Source organism: Chlorocebus sabaeus, chromosome 10 (genome assembly GCF_047675955.1).
Source record: "Chlorocebus sabaeus isolate Y175 chromosome 10, mChlSab1.0.hap1, whole genome shotgun sequence".
Taxonomy (NCBI): domain Eukaryota; kingdom Metazoa; phylum Chordata; class Mammalia; order Primates; family Cercopithecidae; genus Chlorocebus; species Chlorocebus sabaeus.
The window spans coordinates 62,360,884-62,375,722 of NC_132913.1; the positions used below are offsets into that span (position 1 = coordinate 62,360,884).

Genomic DNA, 14,839 nt, shown 5'->3' on the forward strand with positions numbered 1-14,839 from the left:
CTGATGTTTTGTTCTGTATTCTTTCACTTAACATAATGTTTTGAGGTTCATCTACACCATAGTATATACTTCATTCCTTTTTATGGCAGAATAATATTTCATTGTACATATAAACCATAACTTGTTTATCCATTCAGCTTGGATGGATATTTGGGCTGTTTCCAACAACTTTCTTTTTGCCCATACAAATATATATACTATAGATATTTTCCCAGGTTAATATAAATAGATGGATATAATACTTTTTCTTTTTTGGAGAAGCATTTTAAATAAAATCCTTGAAAATATATCATTTTGGCTCCTATTTTAAAATGCATTTCTAAATCTAAGACGATGCCATCATCACCCAGTTTTTAACTATTAAAAATACTGGTTTTACTTGTTCTGTACATAATTTGAGATATTAACTAAACTCAAGTTCAAATGTAGAGCTTAATTTAGTGATTTCCTAAATTTAGCTTCCATTTAATAGTCTCATGCTTCAAAAAATTATGTCAGCAAACTTTTACCTAATGATAAATCTTATCTTTATTTCTCCAATCAAAAAACTTCTACCCAAATTAGGAAGTATATACAATTTAGTACTGCTAACATTATATACAACTTAATAGTATTTAATTTAATGCTAAAAGTATATACAATTTAGCACTGCTAAAATAATGACATTTTAATCATAGATTGTGATAGAAAAAACATGAAATAAATGGGGTCAAGATTATATTTCTTTTGAATACTGAATTTTCCATGGTTTTCTGCAATAATAAAGGGCTAATAGTGGTAACCAGTGCTGCAGTATAACTAAGGAACAGCAATATCTCATTAAAAACTATTAAGATTGCTCTAAAACGGTTCAAAGCAGAAAACTTGCCTAGCTTAAAATCCCTGTAAATAATAACATATATGTATGTACTACTTCATAGTTTTCAGGTACTTTTACTTCTTAAATAAGGCACAATACGCCAAATTACAAAGGAAAATAACGGTAAATTTGTCTTACTAGTTTTTCTGTAGGAAGAAACCCTTGAATTGACTGATTTACGTAACAATACAGAGAAGTAAGACCATCAGGTATTACCACATCTATTCTATAGGTAAGACAACTGAAGGTAACAGTGATTGTGTTTTATGTCATACAACTAAAAGAGAGCAGGTCATTCAGAAGATTTTGTTAGTCAAGAACGGAAAAAAATACACCTAAATCACTTCGTTAATGTAATAATATTTGAAAATTTAATAATAAATATAAAAGTTGATATAAAATAGCCATTTTTGCAGCATAAATTAGCACCTACAGTCTATATTATTTAAAAAAAAAAGAAAATTTAGAAATGTTTTCTAAAAATTTCTGAAACTTGTTCTTGATTAAAAATTTATCAGATGATGGGCCAGGAACAGAGGCTCAAGCCTGTAATCCCAGCAATTTGGGAGGCTGAAGGCGGGTGGATCACCTGAGGTCAGGTGTTCAAGACCAGCCTGGCCAACATGGTGAAACCCCATCGCTACTAAAAATTAGCTGGGCGTGGTGGTGTGCACTTGTAATCCCAGCTACTTGGGAGGCTAAGGCAGGAGAATCACTTGCACCCGGGAGCTGCAGGTTGCAGTGAGCCAAGATTGCACCACTGCACTTCAGCCCAGGTGACAGAGAGAGACTCTGTTTCAAAAATAAAAATTTATCAGATGATAAATAATAAAATATATGTCTTAATAAACCCTAGAAGATAAGTACATATTTTAAGTCTATGTGATGTGGTACATTGTATTAAAAATTTCTTCTAAATCATTAAAATCATTAAAAATAGGTTCTGCAAGACAATCTATTTGTTCTATCATGTCAATATTCAAAGCACAATAAAGACTTGAAAGATGTCTGCTTCGCATTAAAAAAATTTAAATTATAAAACTTACATTTGGTTAAATGCTATGTCTGATTTAGCTAAAAACTGTTTCTTAACCATTTAAACAGACAATTATATTGGTGATATCTTAAAGACAGATTTAAGAAGACAGCAGGTCTCTTACCATCAATTATGATTATACAGAAAGATTCATTTTTAACTGGGTATGGATAATTCAGAAGATTTAGCTAGATTAATAACAAGTGCAATTTATTAACATCAGTTTTCTAGTTGATACTTATCAATTGGTAGTTTAAGATTATATGGGAGAATATTTACGTTGAAAAAACACATCAAAAACAAAAGGAAGGAAGAAAAACAAAGGAAACAGATTTGGTGCTGCCTTAAAACTTTATACTCCATGAGGTTTTAAGAAATGTATCTGAGGCACATTGGCAGGGCAGTATGAAATGATCTGTACTGCCACTGGCCATAGTGTACCTGGTCTGTGGATAATTAGAGTCCTTCAGTTTCCAAAGCTGTCAATCTGGCACCTTTCACGAGCAATATATTCACTTTAAATAAAACAAAACAGAACAAAATTTATAATTCAAAGAATGAAATAATTTAAAAACTGCTACTGAAGCAACTTTATAGTTGTGCTATAAACCAAAAAAATAGACAAGAAAAGTGAAATAACAGTGATATTTTTAAATTTTAAAATTCTCTGCACTTTATATCACAACTTTATAAAGTTCAAACCAGATAGTTTAGCTACTTCTGTACGCAGGTAAACATATTTTAAATTTCTTCATTGTATCAGTGTTGAAAGCTTTATATTATTTAATCTCAGCATCCAAACAAACAGGTTTACAAAACTATGATTTACTATAGATTCCATACACACCCAATATTATGTCCTAAAATGTATGGAGGCCCAACTAGGGGGAAAAAAAAAAAAAAGCTATGTTCACAATTATTAAAAAAGAAATAAAACAAAATTCACATATATGCACCTTACCTGCAGCTGACCATTTAATGAACTCAAGTCTTCTGCTTTCTTCTCTAAAGACTGAACCCAGACTTTCCTTTTTTGTCGGCATCTTGAAGCGGCTGCTCTATTTCGCTCTAAAAACTTTCTCCTTTTTTCATCAGGATCTTCGTTAGCTGCTCTTCTCCGACGACCACTTGTACTTTGGGTCTGTGGAGTTGTGTGAGCTGGAGAAGCCTATTATAAACAGAGATGGAAGCTTGTTATATTTGTATCTAGTGAGTGAATTAACATAGGCAGTAAAGGGTGTCAAAGGGGGACAGCAATTTTATTTTCTAAGTTTTGTTGAATACATCAGTATGTTGGGGCAATATGAAAATGTGGTTTAACTTCTTTCTTGAATATACTTATGTTAGGAGCTATCTATAACACAATTCTCACTAATGCAATGTCACAGCAAATGTATTCTTTATGTATAATATTTTCATTTACATACAAATATGAAAAAATTTAAAATATGATACAAATGATATATAGAAATATTTTCCAAGTGTATTTTAACAGATTTTATTGTATTATTCAATCCCTGGAAAACTACTGATTATAAATTTCTCAAAATGTTTAATAACTTCCTATTTAAATTCATGATAGAAAACCAAGATTTCTATGCTATTTTTAAGTTAAAATATCTCATATTAAATGTCAATTTTCTTAAAGAAAATTGGTTTCTCTAAAGTTATGAAGTGAAAATATGTATATTCTTTGGTATATTCAGATTTTCTTCAGTTCGTGAAATTTACGGTCAGTCTTTTTCTAAGGGTCAAGTTCTTGTATTTATTAATGCTCATTTTTCTGGTAGGGAGAATCCCACAGGAACCTTAATTTTCATTTTAATTATTCCCTCTGCTCCCCAGTGAATCAGCTTATCTCAGATTAGCCAGAGAAAAAAAGAGACCTTCAGTCACTAGTAATACTGTCTAGTGTTTAAGACTATAAAACAATAGTACCTTCAAGCCTTTCATGAACCCCAAAACTGTGCCACAGAACAAATGAATATGGGTGTCAAAAAATGAACTCTTGGCTGGGCGTGGTAGCTCATGCCTGTAATTCCAGAACTTTGGGAGGCCAAGGAGGGTGGATCACTTGAGGTCAGGAGTTCAAGACCAGCCAGGACAACATGGTGAAAACCTGTCTCTACTAAAAATACAAAAAATTTAGCTGGGCGTGGTGGTGCATGCCTGTAATCCCAGCTACTTGGGAGGCTGAGGCACAAGAATCGCTTGAATCCGGGAGGCAGAGGTTGCAGTGAGCCAAGATAACACCACTGCATGCCAGCCTGGGCAATACAGCAAGACTCAGCATCAAAAAATACAAAAAAAAAAGAAAGAAGAAAATGAGCTCTTGGAAATGGTGCAGAGAAAAGAACACTTTGTGGCTATAGGCACATAATCCAAAGGAGAAGCCTGAAAACAATCTTTTACCTATGATTTATTATATTTAAAAATGGTATGCACAAAGAAAATTTGTTTTCTCCTAATCTATGTAATACAAATCTTACATAAGGCTCAAGTTAAATTCTGCAGGTAAATTACCAAACTATTTTTCACTCTAAAAAATTCCAAAAAATAAAGTTATCATTTCTTTGTCCAAATAACTAGCATTACAGAGAGAGTTATTTCATTTATAAAGTATTTCACACCTGGGCAATACAGCAAAACCTCATCTCTACAAATAATTTAAAAAATTAGCCAAGTGTGGCGGCATGTGCTTGTGGTCCTAGTTACTCAGGAGGCTGAGGTGGGAGAGGACTGCTTGAGCCTGGGAAGTTGAGGCTGCAGTGAGCCATGACTGTGCCACTGCACTCCAGCATGGGCAACAGAGGAAGATCCTGTCTCAAAAAAGAAGTATTTTAATTGTAATAAAGATTAAGCATTTAAATTAGAGTGTTTCTTTTACCTACGTAATTGTAACTTAATGTTTTAGAAAAATATTTCTATGGTTGGCTTCAAGATTTGCATCTTGAAATTTTTCCTTCATTCTCCTATTTTCCTTTTTTTTTTTTTGAGACAGAGTCTCGCTCTGTGGCCGAGACTAAAGTGCAATGACGTGATCTTGGCTCACTGCAACTTCTGTCTCCCGGGTTCAAGTGATTCTCCTGCCTCAGCCTCCTAAGTAGCTCAGATTACAGGCGCCCGCCATCACACCCAGCTTAACTTTTGTATTTTTAGTAGAGATGATGTTTCACCAGGTTGGCCAGACTGGTCTCAAACTCCTGACCTCAGGTGATCCACCCACCTAGGGCTCCCAAAGTGCTGGGATTGTAGGCGTGAGCCACATCCTCCTATTTTTCTTATTGAGAATAGTAGGTTTTTTCTTTTACTCAGCTGGCTGAATAAGAGAGAACAGTTTATTTTTCGTTTTAATTGATTTAACTCATTACAGCAAAGACTAATCATAAGTACTAGAAGAATAGCAGAAGCTTAATTTCTGCTACTCAGAGTTATAGTTGTATATCTTTATGCCTATCAAGGATTGGAGGCTTCTTAGAAGTGTATACTGCTCCTTCTCGCCCCATGTCTATTGATTAATTCATTCCATTTCATTCAGAAAATACTTATAGGAACTATTCTAGAAACTAAGTATAGCAGTGAACAAACAGATAAAGTCCTGCCCTCATGGGGCTTCCATCCAATACAACAACACATAAATATACAAATAAAAATTAGATCCAGGAAAACTATAGTTAGTACAAGAAAGGACAATAAAAATAAATTATATTCATTTTTAAAAAATAACCCTTTAAAAATGTAAAAAGTCATACTTAACTTGCAGACCACACAAAAACACCCATGGGTTGCATATGGCCTGTGAAACATTGTTAAACCCTGAGTTATAACATTAACACACATACACAATCACTCAGCCCCTCCTTTTCCCTTTTGGTCCCTAAGCTGTTTAGTGGATGACATCCACAACTACATTTCATTATGTTAAGTTTTTAAAAGACAAGATGCAGTTATGTAAATACTTATGCTTAGGTGGCAGTCTAAAACTTGTTTATGTGTTTCTTTGATTGAAAACTTTTGCTTTTTAATGCCAATGCTAATATTCTTCAAGTAAAGATAAAAGGTCTAAATAGAATTCTGGAACACTTAACAGGAGTACAATAATCCTTTACTAGAAAGAATTAGAAAGGCACTGCAGGCATATAACAATATCAATCATCTCACAGGCAGTCACAGACTAGAGGTAAGTGAAAGGGGTCTCCAGTATAAACAGCTGCCATAAAGCGTATTTGCTCCTTTGGTGATGTTTCACAAGTTTTAATTCAGCAACCATGTGATTTATGTTAGTAATGTAATACCTACATATGTGTGTATGTGTGTGAATATTTATCTACATATTTCTCTAAAAGACTTCTGATTACCTACAAGTGAGATAAGGTTACTTATACAAATAAATAACAAAGAGTAATGTTTTACAATGAGTGAGCAAATATTAAAAGCAGAAACAAGAATTATTTGTTCTGCTAGTATCGGAAACAGAAAAAAACATCTGCCTCTTTGGGACATACACACTTTAATGGTTGTACATGGCAACACAATACTAAAATATGATATGCATTGTAATCACAAACATATGGCATTTTAGGAAAAAGCAAAATCAATAATTTTTTAAGACGAGATCCAAAAAGATTCTTTAGAAATCTTAGTTTTGCTACCTGAAAAAGAACATAAGATTTAGTTATATACATTTCTGAAGAACACCGCATTCCTTAACAAAGAAGTTGTCTATAAAATTTACAGAACTTAACCTATTAAATTTTCCTATAACCTCAATACCTTGGTTACATAGGAGAATAGGTCAAATCAAACCTGTTTATGCCACAGCAAGAAAAAATATCTAGTGTTATTAGTTATGGTTTATGTCAAATTTGTAGTTTTGGACAATAAGAAAACAAGATACAATTTCATTCTTCTCACTATAAGGTTCTAATATTATTTTTCTAGTTATATAACTATTTTCCAAAGTCATAACTCTATAAACTTCCTCAATCAGGAAACAGAGAGTAAAGGAAATTTCTCAAAGCAGTATTTAGTTTCACTGTCCTAAAATCAACAGAAAAAGATATTTTCTTTAAAAAGAATTGTGTCACGTCAGACCAACATATATGGACACCCACAGAAATATTTACAGGTGTCCTAAACAGAACAACCGTTCTATTATATTTATTTTTGTATCAATTCTTGTACACTGAGCTACCTTTTCCTAAGGCTTTTGATACCTCTTTGGAATAACAACATGACCAGAATAATATTTTTTAAATAAGTCATAAATTATACTGTACTTGTCTGTTTAAAGATGACAGAGTGCTGAATAATAAAAACAACACACATACCGGAGTCTCTGTAGTGGATGTGGCTGGCTGTTGTAATGACTGTGGTCGAGATTCCTCTGACTGAGTCCTAACCAATCCACTACCATGACCTTTGACAGTATCACCATTGGTAACTGGAGGATGTTGCTGGGTCAAAGCAGCTTTTAATCTCTGAAATGCAAACACCATTGAACATTTTTTTTAAGTCCTTAAAGATCATCATGAATATCGATAAGACAAACAGCGAGACCTTAGGTAGTTTCCTTGAGTCTTTTTGCCTAGTACTACTAGAGGATTATGTATTTTGCTGTTTCTAGTGAATTTTGAGAAAATAATAATAAAGGCCTTAAAAATGTAACATCGTGTCATTGGCCAAGTAAGCACTGGCACCAAACCTGCAAACAGAGATCAAATGGGGCCAAACTGAGCCTCCTCCTAGAACCTACAGCTGAGTTTATCTCTCTTAGGTTTTTCCTGTCCCCAGTAAGCAGATCTAGTTCTCTTTTGATGTTGCAGTTTGCCAGTTAATTATTGGATTGTATTGGACTCACATTCAGAGCAGGATAGATCTAGTATTAGAATGAGGCCCTAGATATTTATGTCTACCACTTTCTCAAGATACAATTTCAATGAAGCTTATTATGCTATCAATAAAAATTTGTCATATATGACTATTTTATCTCCCAACCAGTTAGTAAGCTCTTTAAGAGCAGAGATTATCTTAGACTTTTGGGTATTCTTTTTAGCAACTGGTATAATTATTTGCTACACAGGTATAACTGAGAGAAATTGATTTCTTTAGTGAAAATGGTCATATGTGATCTTTAAGGTGGTTTTATTGTTATGATCTGTAAATATGAAATAATTTGCAAAGATAAATCATACCACAGTATCTTAGCAATGAAAGGGACTTCGGGGATCCCACAGACCTGAGACTGTTATTGCTGATACTGTTCTTAATAACTAAGATGTAGTTCTTGGGCCCCAAACATACATTATTATAGAAATTGGAGTCAGAGTTATATATACTACACTTTCCTATGATTCTTATAAAGGTGCATCTTTGAGGGGGATGGAGGCTAATAAGAGAGTGAGAGCGAGTGCGAGTTAGAGACAAAAGAGAGAGACAGAGACGTGAGAACCATGTTGCAGCCTACTCAGTGTTTCCCAAACTTCTCAGAAGTAAGTAACTGTCTGGGGTGTTAAGTGTTAAGAACACATATTCTTGGCAATCTTTTCCTTTCTTCCTACCCTGAGTATAGCAGAAAGGGGTGAGTGAGAGAAGAGCTTTTGAAAAAGATCCCCAAATAATACTAGTACAAGTATTTCCATTCACTTCAACTAAGAAAAATTCAGTAATTTTTATAACTATTTCAAGACTTGTAATTTCTTTCTTTTCGTCTAGGCCTATCTTCTTACTATGTGATCCAGATCCCATAAAATCTGAAGCATATATGAAAAGATCACCAGAATTTTAACTGAGGCAGTAATTATGCATGAACAAATGTTAGTGGACATTTTTTCTCTCTCTTGCGAATCACTGTATATTCTGGGTGTGATTTTTAAAATAAAGTCAATTTGTAAAAAGAAAAGTTTTCTTGAGATATAAGTTACACATAGCAAGTTAACTCTGTTTAGTGTACAATCCCATTAATTTTTTTTTTTTTTTTTTTTTTTTTTTTGAGAGGGAGTCTCTTCCTGTCACCCAGGCTGGAGGGCAGTGGCATGATCTCAGCTAACTGCAACCTCCACCTCCACGGTTCAAGCAATTCTCCTGCCTCAGCCTCCTGAGGAGCTGGGATTACAGGCGCATGCTACCACGCCCGGCTGATTTTTGTATTTTTAGTAGAGACGGGGTTTTCATGTTGGCCAGGCTGGTCTGCAACTCCTGACCTCAGGTGATCCACTCTCCTCCGCCTTCTAAAGTTCTGGGATTACAGGAGTGAGCCACCGCGCCCGGCCTCTATTGAATTTTAACAAACAAATACACTCATGCAACCTACCCTACAATCAGGATACATAACAGTTTTACCATAACAAAATCCTCATGCTCTTTCCTGTCATACTCTCCTCCCTGGCCCTGGAAACCACCGATCTATTTTCTGATCCCAAGAGTTCTGTCTCTTCCAGAAGATCATATAAATGGAAACATACATTGTATGGCCTTTTGGATCTGGCTTCTTTCCCTTAGCACAATGCAGTTGAGATTCACCTGTGTATTATCTGTGTTATCTATTATCTGTATTATCTATATTATCTGTAGTTTTTTAATGAGTTTTTAATTGTATAGTATCCCCATTTTACACTTTAGGAAACCAGATATCATTTGCTCAAGGATGCAGAGCTGTTAAGCTAGTTCAAATTCTGGATATAAACCTAGATCTCTTCAATTTCAAGTGCAAAATATTTCCATGGCACCATGCTGCATACTTTATCCTTGGTGCTACCAGAAAACACAGGGAAAGATCAAGAAAGAGAGTCTGAAGCTTTGTGGCTTAATGATTCAAAAGACAATCATAAGGACTGAGAGTGCCAAACCTGTTAACTGCAACTGCTAAGCCAGGATCAGGCATGTTTTCTCCCTCTTTTCTGACAGACTACTTCTTCATGAATTATAACAATTACCACTTATGTAATATCTTGGTGCTTTCACTGATTAGAACATGCAATGTACTATGGTCTTATACAGCTGAGAATACACTTAGGTTCAGCACCTAACTCCACCTCAAACTATGTGTGACTTTGAACGTAACATTGATCTTTGAGTCTCAATTTCTTTACCTATAAAACTTGGAATAATAACTTCCTTGCAGAGTTGAGTTGAAAAACAAATGTAACATGTAAAACTATCTGACTTGTAAAAGAATTTTTCAGATGTTTCCTTACTTCTTTAAGAATACTATTGAGGCCTCTATTTTCTTAGTACGGAGGTCCAAAGAATCAGGAGAGTTTCTATGTTTCTGAATTTTCAAAATGTCCTTAAGGGTCATCTTAAGCATTACTTTGATCCCAGATGTATTTTATATGTGAGATGTAAAAAGTAGAGGTTCTTCTTCAAAGACTTTCCTCCCATCTAATTAGGAATAAATAGTAACTTCTCTTAGAAGCAAAATTTATTCAAAGACCTGTGCTAATATTCTTAAATATCTGCTAGCTGTAATAAAGAAATCAATGTACTTTATGTTCTTAGCTCCCACAATTTAGCCTAAATATATGCCCTGGCATGCTTATACTGGTCCAAGCAAGCATTAGGTCATAGCCTGTTCCTCTTCCTTATTTGAAGCTGTTTTTACCTTTCTCAGCATCCCACAAGTTACTTTCTCCTTCCTTTATTCTCCTCTGCCTTTGTTTCTTTAAAAAGTTCTAAGTTGCTAGCCAATCGGGACAAATACAGAATGTGAGGTCCCGTTCCAGTCAACAGAAACCAGACACAGCTGTAGGGTGGATGCGTCAGGTTATAAATGACCCTGTCTCCTTTGTTTGGTGTACTCTTGTGGGAAAACTGCTGATGAGTGTACCCTTTCTGCGGAAAGTAAAAAAACTGGCCTTGCTGAGGAAATTAAATTCATGTTCACGTGCTATACTTTATGACACCGGGGAACAAGCAAGCATTCCTGACAGAGACATGCTCAAGACCACACCAAAAACTGAATTTTTCAGAATCAAGACAAGATTCCTAGTTCCTTTTATAAACAATCAGAAACAACTATATTAGTAGCTAAAACATAGGCAATTAGGACCCTAATAATTGATGGGATAATGTGGAAGTGGATGGATTAAAACTGAAATTAAATGAGGGACTAAAGTAGTAGCTGGCTAGAATCAGATAGGAATACTTAGGAAAATAATGAAGAAGTATTTAAAGTAGAAAGACCTAAGTTGGAAAAGTGTGGGTCAGAACAAAGGGAGACAGTCTTGGGACGTCATAAGTCTGCATGTTTACATATTTTATAAATAGAATGTTAGACATCAAAATACAATGACTAGTAACCAGTCTATAGTGATACATTGGGGCTTCCATTTCTAGTTTTAAAATGTGCACAAACATAACTAGAGGTAGAAATGTGAGGCTTAGTAAATTATGTGTTGGGAAAACATGTTTAAGTCCTTAGGTAGAAATCATCATAGAAATGAAGAGCATTTAAAGTTTTACAGTGAAGAGCTTAACTCTCAGAATTAATGAAATACAGTAACTGCACATAGGGGAGCCTGAAATACATAAACATCACTCTCTTGAATAATCTTTAGTAGGGCAAGTTACTACCTTATAGAGCACTTAAAAGCAGCATCAGTATCCATTCATTATCCTTCCTTGACTGCCCTAGGGTATACAGTACTCATCCAGTGAGGAAGCTCTAATGTTTGCTCCATGCTGTTACATTGATTACAATGGGTCTGAGTTGAAAAGTATGCCAGTGGGTATACAACAGAAGAAAGATTTAAAGCGTTAATTAACACTGTTCTAAACTGTCCATTAATTTTTCTAAAACTACAACAAAAATGCACATATGCTAAAAAAATTAGAATTAGGTCAAAAAAGCAGTCACTAAATATCATTCATATAAATTTTACAATTAATGTAAGGATATCTACAATCCAGCCATACATATTTGTTAGGAGCATTTGAAGAAGGCCAAATACTTTGGTTTAAAGAAAAATAAATGAAAATACATATAAATGTAATGAACATCTATTTTACAATAGAATTTTGGAGCTAGCAGAGATAATGAAAGTCAAGTAGTCCAATCACTATCTTACAGATATAGAAACTCCAAAAAACTGAAGTTACTTCCCAGAATCATAGTTAGCAGAGATAAAACCAGAAATTCTACTTCTTGACTCCCAGTTAACTGAACATATTTTAAACAAAAGCTTTGCCAAACTGGAGCTCTAGTCTAATGTTAAATTTTCTAAATCTATTAGTGATCAATTAAGTCAAGCATCTGATATTGGTCAGTCCATTATTAAGATCAAAATCTCTCTCAATGGACAAATTTAATATATGTAAATAAGGATTAAGTACTTTAAGAAATAAAGATTGAGCACTCACAAAAATTAAAGATTTAAGGTGGGGTGTGATGGCTTATGCCTGTAATCTCAGCACTTTGGGAAGCCAAGAGGACTGCTTGAGCCCAGGAGTTCCACACTAGCCTGGGCAATATGGTAAAACTCCATTTCTACAAAAAACTTAAAAATTAGCCAGGTGTGGTGGTGCATGCCGGTAGTCCCAACTACTCAGGAGGCTGAGGCAGGAGGTTTGCTTGAGCCCAGGAGTTTGATGCTGCAGTGAGCTCTGGCCTGGGCAACAGAGTAAGACCCTGACTCAAAAAACAAACAAAACCCCAAAAAAACAAAAGGAGGACTTTACAAGGTCTACATTATCCAACATGTACAAGAAAACTTAGGCATAATTTTAATTTAAAGGTAGACTTTGTTTGATAAACAAAAATGTCTTTATTATATTTCTATGAAACAGATCAGTATTTTAATGTTTAATTTTCAGTGATATAAAGTTCAACTACTATATTGAAAATTTTTTTTCTTAGAGAGAGATAGATTGTTTCAATTAATTAAAGGATGAATAATTTGCTGTGCTGACCAATCTGATACATTCGCTTTAAGAGGTGATCTCCTAGAAATAATTTGTCATTCAGGTTCTATGTTGCACCCTTGAAAATAAATTTTATCACATCTGTCAGAACTTGGTAGGAACAAAGTACTCCATCATAGTTCAAAGAAAAAAGATAATCTTCTCTAGAAACAATTTATGAAAAAGTCAGATCCATATTTCATATGTGCCACAAAAGCTCATCAGAGTAATAACCCTCCTTCTCCTGGGTGTTATCCTACCATCTGCTGCTCTATTACTTATCTTTATTTTGCAACTAATTAACAGCATAATCTTCTAAATTCAGCAAGTTAATTATCATTATTGTGGTCTATGCAGCATCATCAGTTCTCATGAAATCTTGTCTCCCCACCCCCAGAGAACATATGAAAATCAAGTAGGTTGAGAGAGGGTCTGTTTCCTTGGAGTGGGCTCATTAGGTGTTTGCTGATTAGCTCGGCATGCAGAGGCAGGTCAGAAGAATTCTGCTGAACATGAGGTTCCATGCAGGGCCCAACCAAGTTAATGTAGGTTTCTGAACATTTGCCAAGATGCCCTCTGTCAGCTTTCAGTAGAAACCCCCTGCAGAAAACCTACTGGCTACCCACTGTGTGCAAAGGTATTTCTCAGTTTGTCACACGTCTTAAAAAAAAAAAAAAAGATTCTGGAGGATACTATTTAAATACTTTCCTAAATCTTAAAATCCCCAGATGATTAACATTTTCTTATTCAGAACGGTTGCTTTTTGATTACAAATATTACAAAAGAAAACTGTTTTATTAGAAGAGTAATATGATTTACGTGCTTAGTGACAAACAAAACCCCTAAACCAAAATTTGGTGACAAATAGTCTAATTCTGTAGAAAATTATATCCTGGGAATTTTTCTGTTGTATTAAAAAGTACTAGACAGTCTTTCTTTTTTCGGGCCCTATCGACATTTCTTTAACACATTCTTACTTTTGCAAAGGCTTAAAGTTCTTAAAAACTAAAAAACACAAGCTTACTGTGAATTTTTGTTGTTGTTAGTAGAAAAGAAAGATCTTATTTCAGTATTCACAACACACACAAACACAATGCATACATAATATCTTCCTGGAAAGGCACTGAACATCTGAAAATTAGGGAATTACAAAAGCATCCTTGGCTATGTTAGCATACAAAGTAAATTTCTCTTCAGCTGTAGTGTGCTACTCATTCTTCCATGTTCCAATCCCATTATTCTCTTAAGTTATTTTTAACCACAGGTCATTTTAGCAGAATCACTACTGCTACAATATACAGCATGTTATTAACAGATTGTGATCACAAAGGTCCATGCAGAATCCTGAAAGGATGATGTTTAAAATACTTTCAAAGACCTGAAAACAACAAAGTACAATCCAACAAAAGCAGTAAAAGAAGAAATTATAAGTTTTAAGGTGGTGGTGGGTTAGGGGGGCGGTGTGCAAACAGGTGTAGGGTCAGAAAAATCATTTAAGGTGTAACATGAATCTAGGGAATGTGAGCTGGGAACCACTTATTTGGAGAATGTGGACTTGGAGTTCTATATTTAAGGCACGAAAGAATCAAGTTCTGTGACCATTTATTTGGTCATTAAGAAAGCTCTGTGCACTGGGATATTAACCCATCTTCAATATTCTTCAGTTGGGATGACAGAATTGTTTATTTGGTGAGTCTTCTTAAGCCCACTGAAGCTTAAAAAAGTAAACCAATACCACTGACATTTTAATTTCAAATAAACTATAACTAGTTGGTATTTTACGTTCTAAAAGTATCTAATTTGCCAAGCGGAGTAATGTATTTCCCTTGGACTTTAAGTGAAAATGTTTAATTAAGAGATTGACTTGGGCTTGTGATTTTAGTTGTAAGTGCTGAGATAATCTTAAGCAAGCTTCTAAATAATGAATATATAAGAAAACGATGTGTCAAAAACTATGTAACAAAACACTGTAAGTTTACTTAAATTTAAGAATTATTAAAGTACTTGAGAAAGTCAGATAATTGAGAATTACTGAGTACACAGCT

General features: G+C 34.4%; 1 protein-coding gene across 4 annotated transcripts in view; it reads right to left on the reverse strand.

The window, feature by feature from the left end:
* ATF2 (activating transcription factor 2) overlaps positions 1–14,839 on the reverse strand; it is a 90,441-nt gene that overhangs the window by 15,641 nt on the left and 59,961 nt on the right. For 3 of the 4 annotated variants that reach the window (XM_007965419.3, XM_007965416.3, XM_007965418.3), the window contains 2 exons: positions 7,226–7,375; positions 2,857–3,063 (listed from right to left, as the gene is read on the reverse strand). In XM_007965419.3, the coding sequence (XP_007963610.1) occupies positions 2,857–3,063; positions 7,226–7,375 (357 nt within the window). Of the gene's footprint in view, positions 1–2,336; positions 2,411–2,856; positions 3,064–7,225; positions 7,376–14,839 lie in introns of all 4 variants that reach the window. The other variant, XR_005241517.2, reaches the window with a different exon arrangement.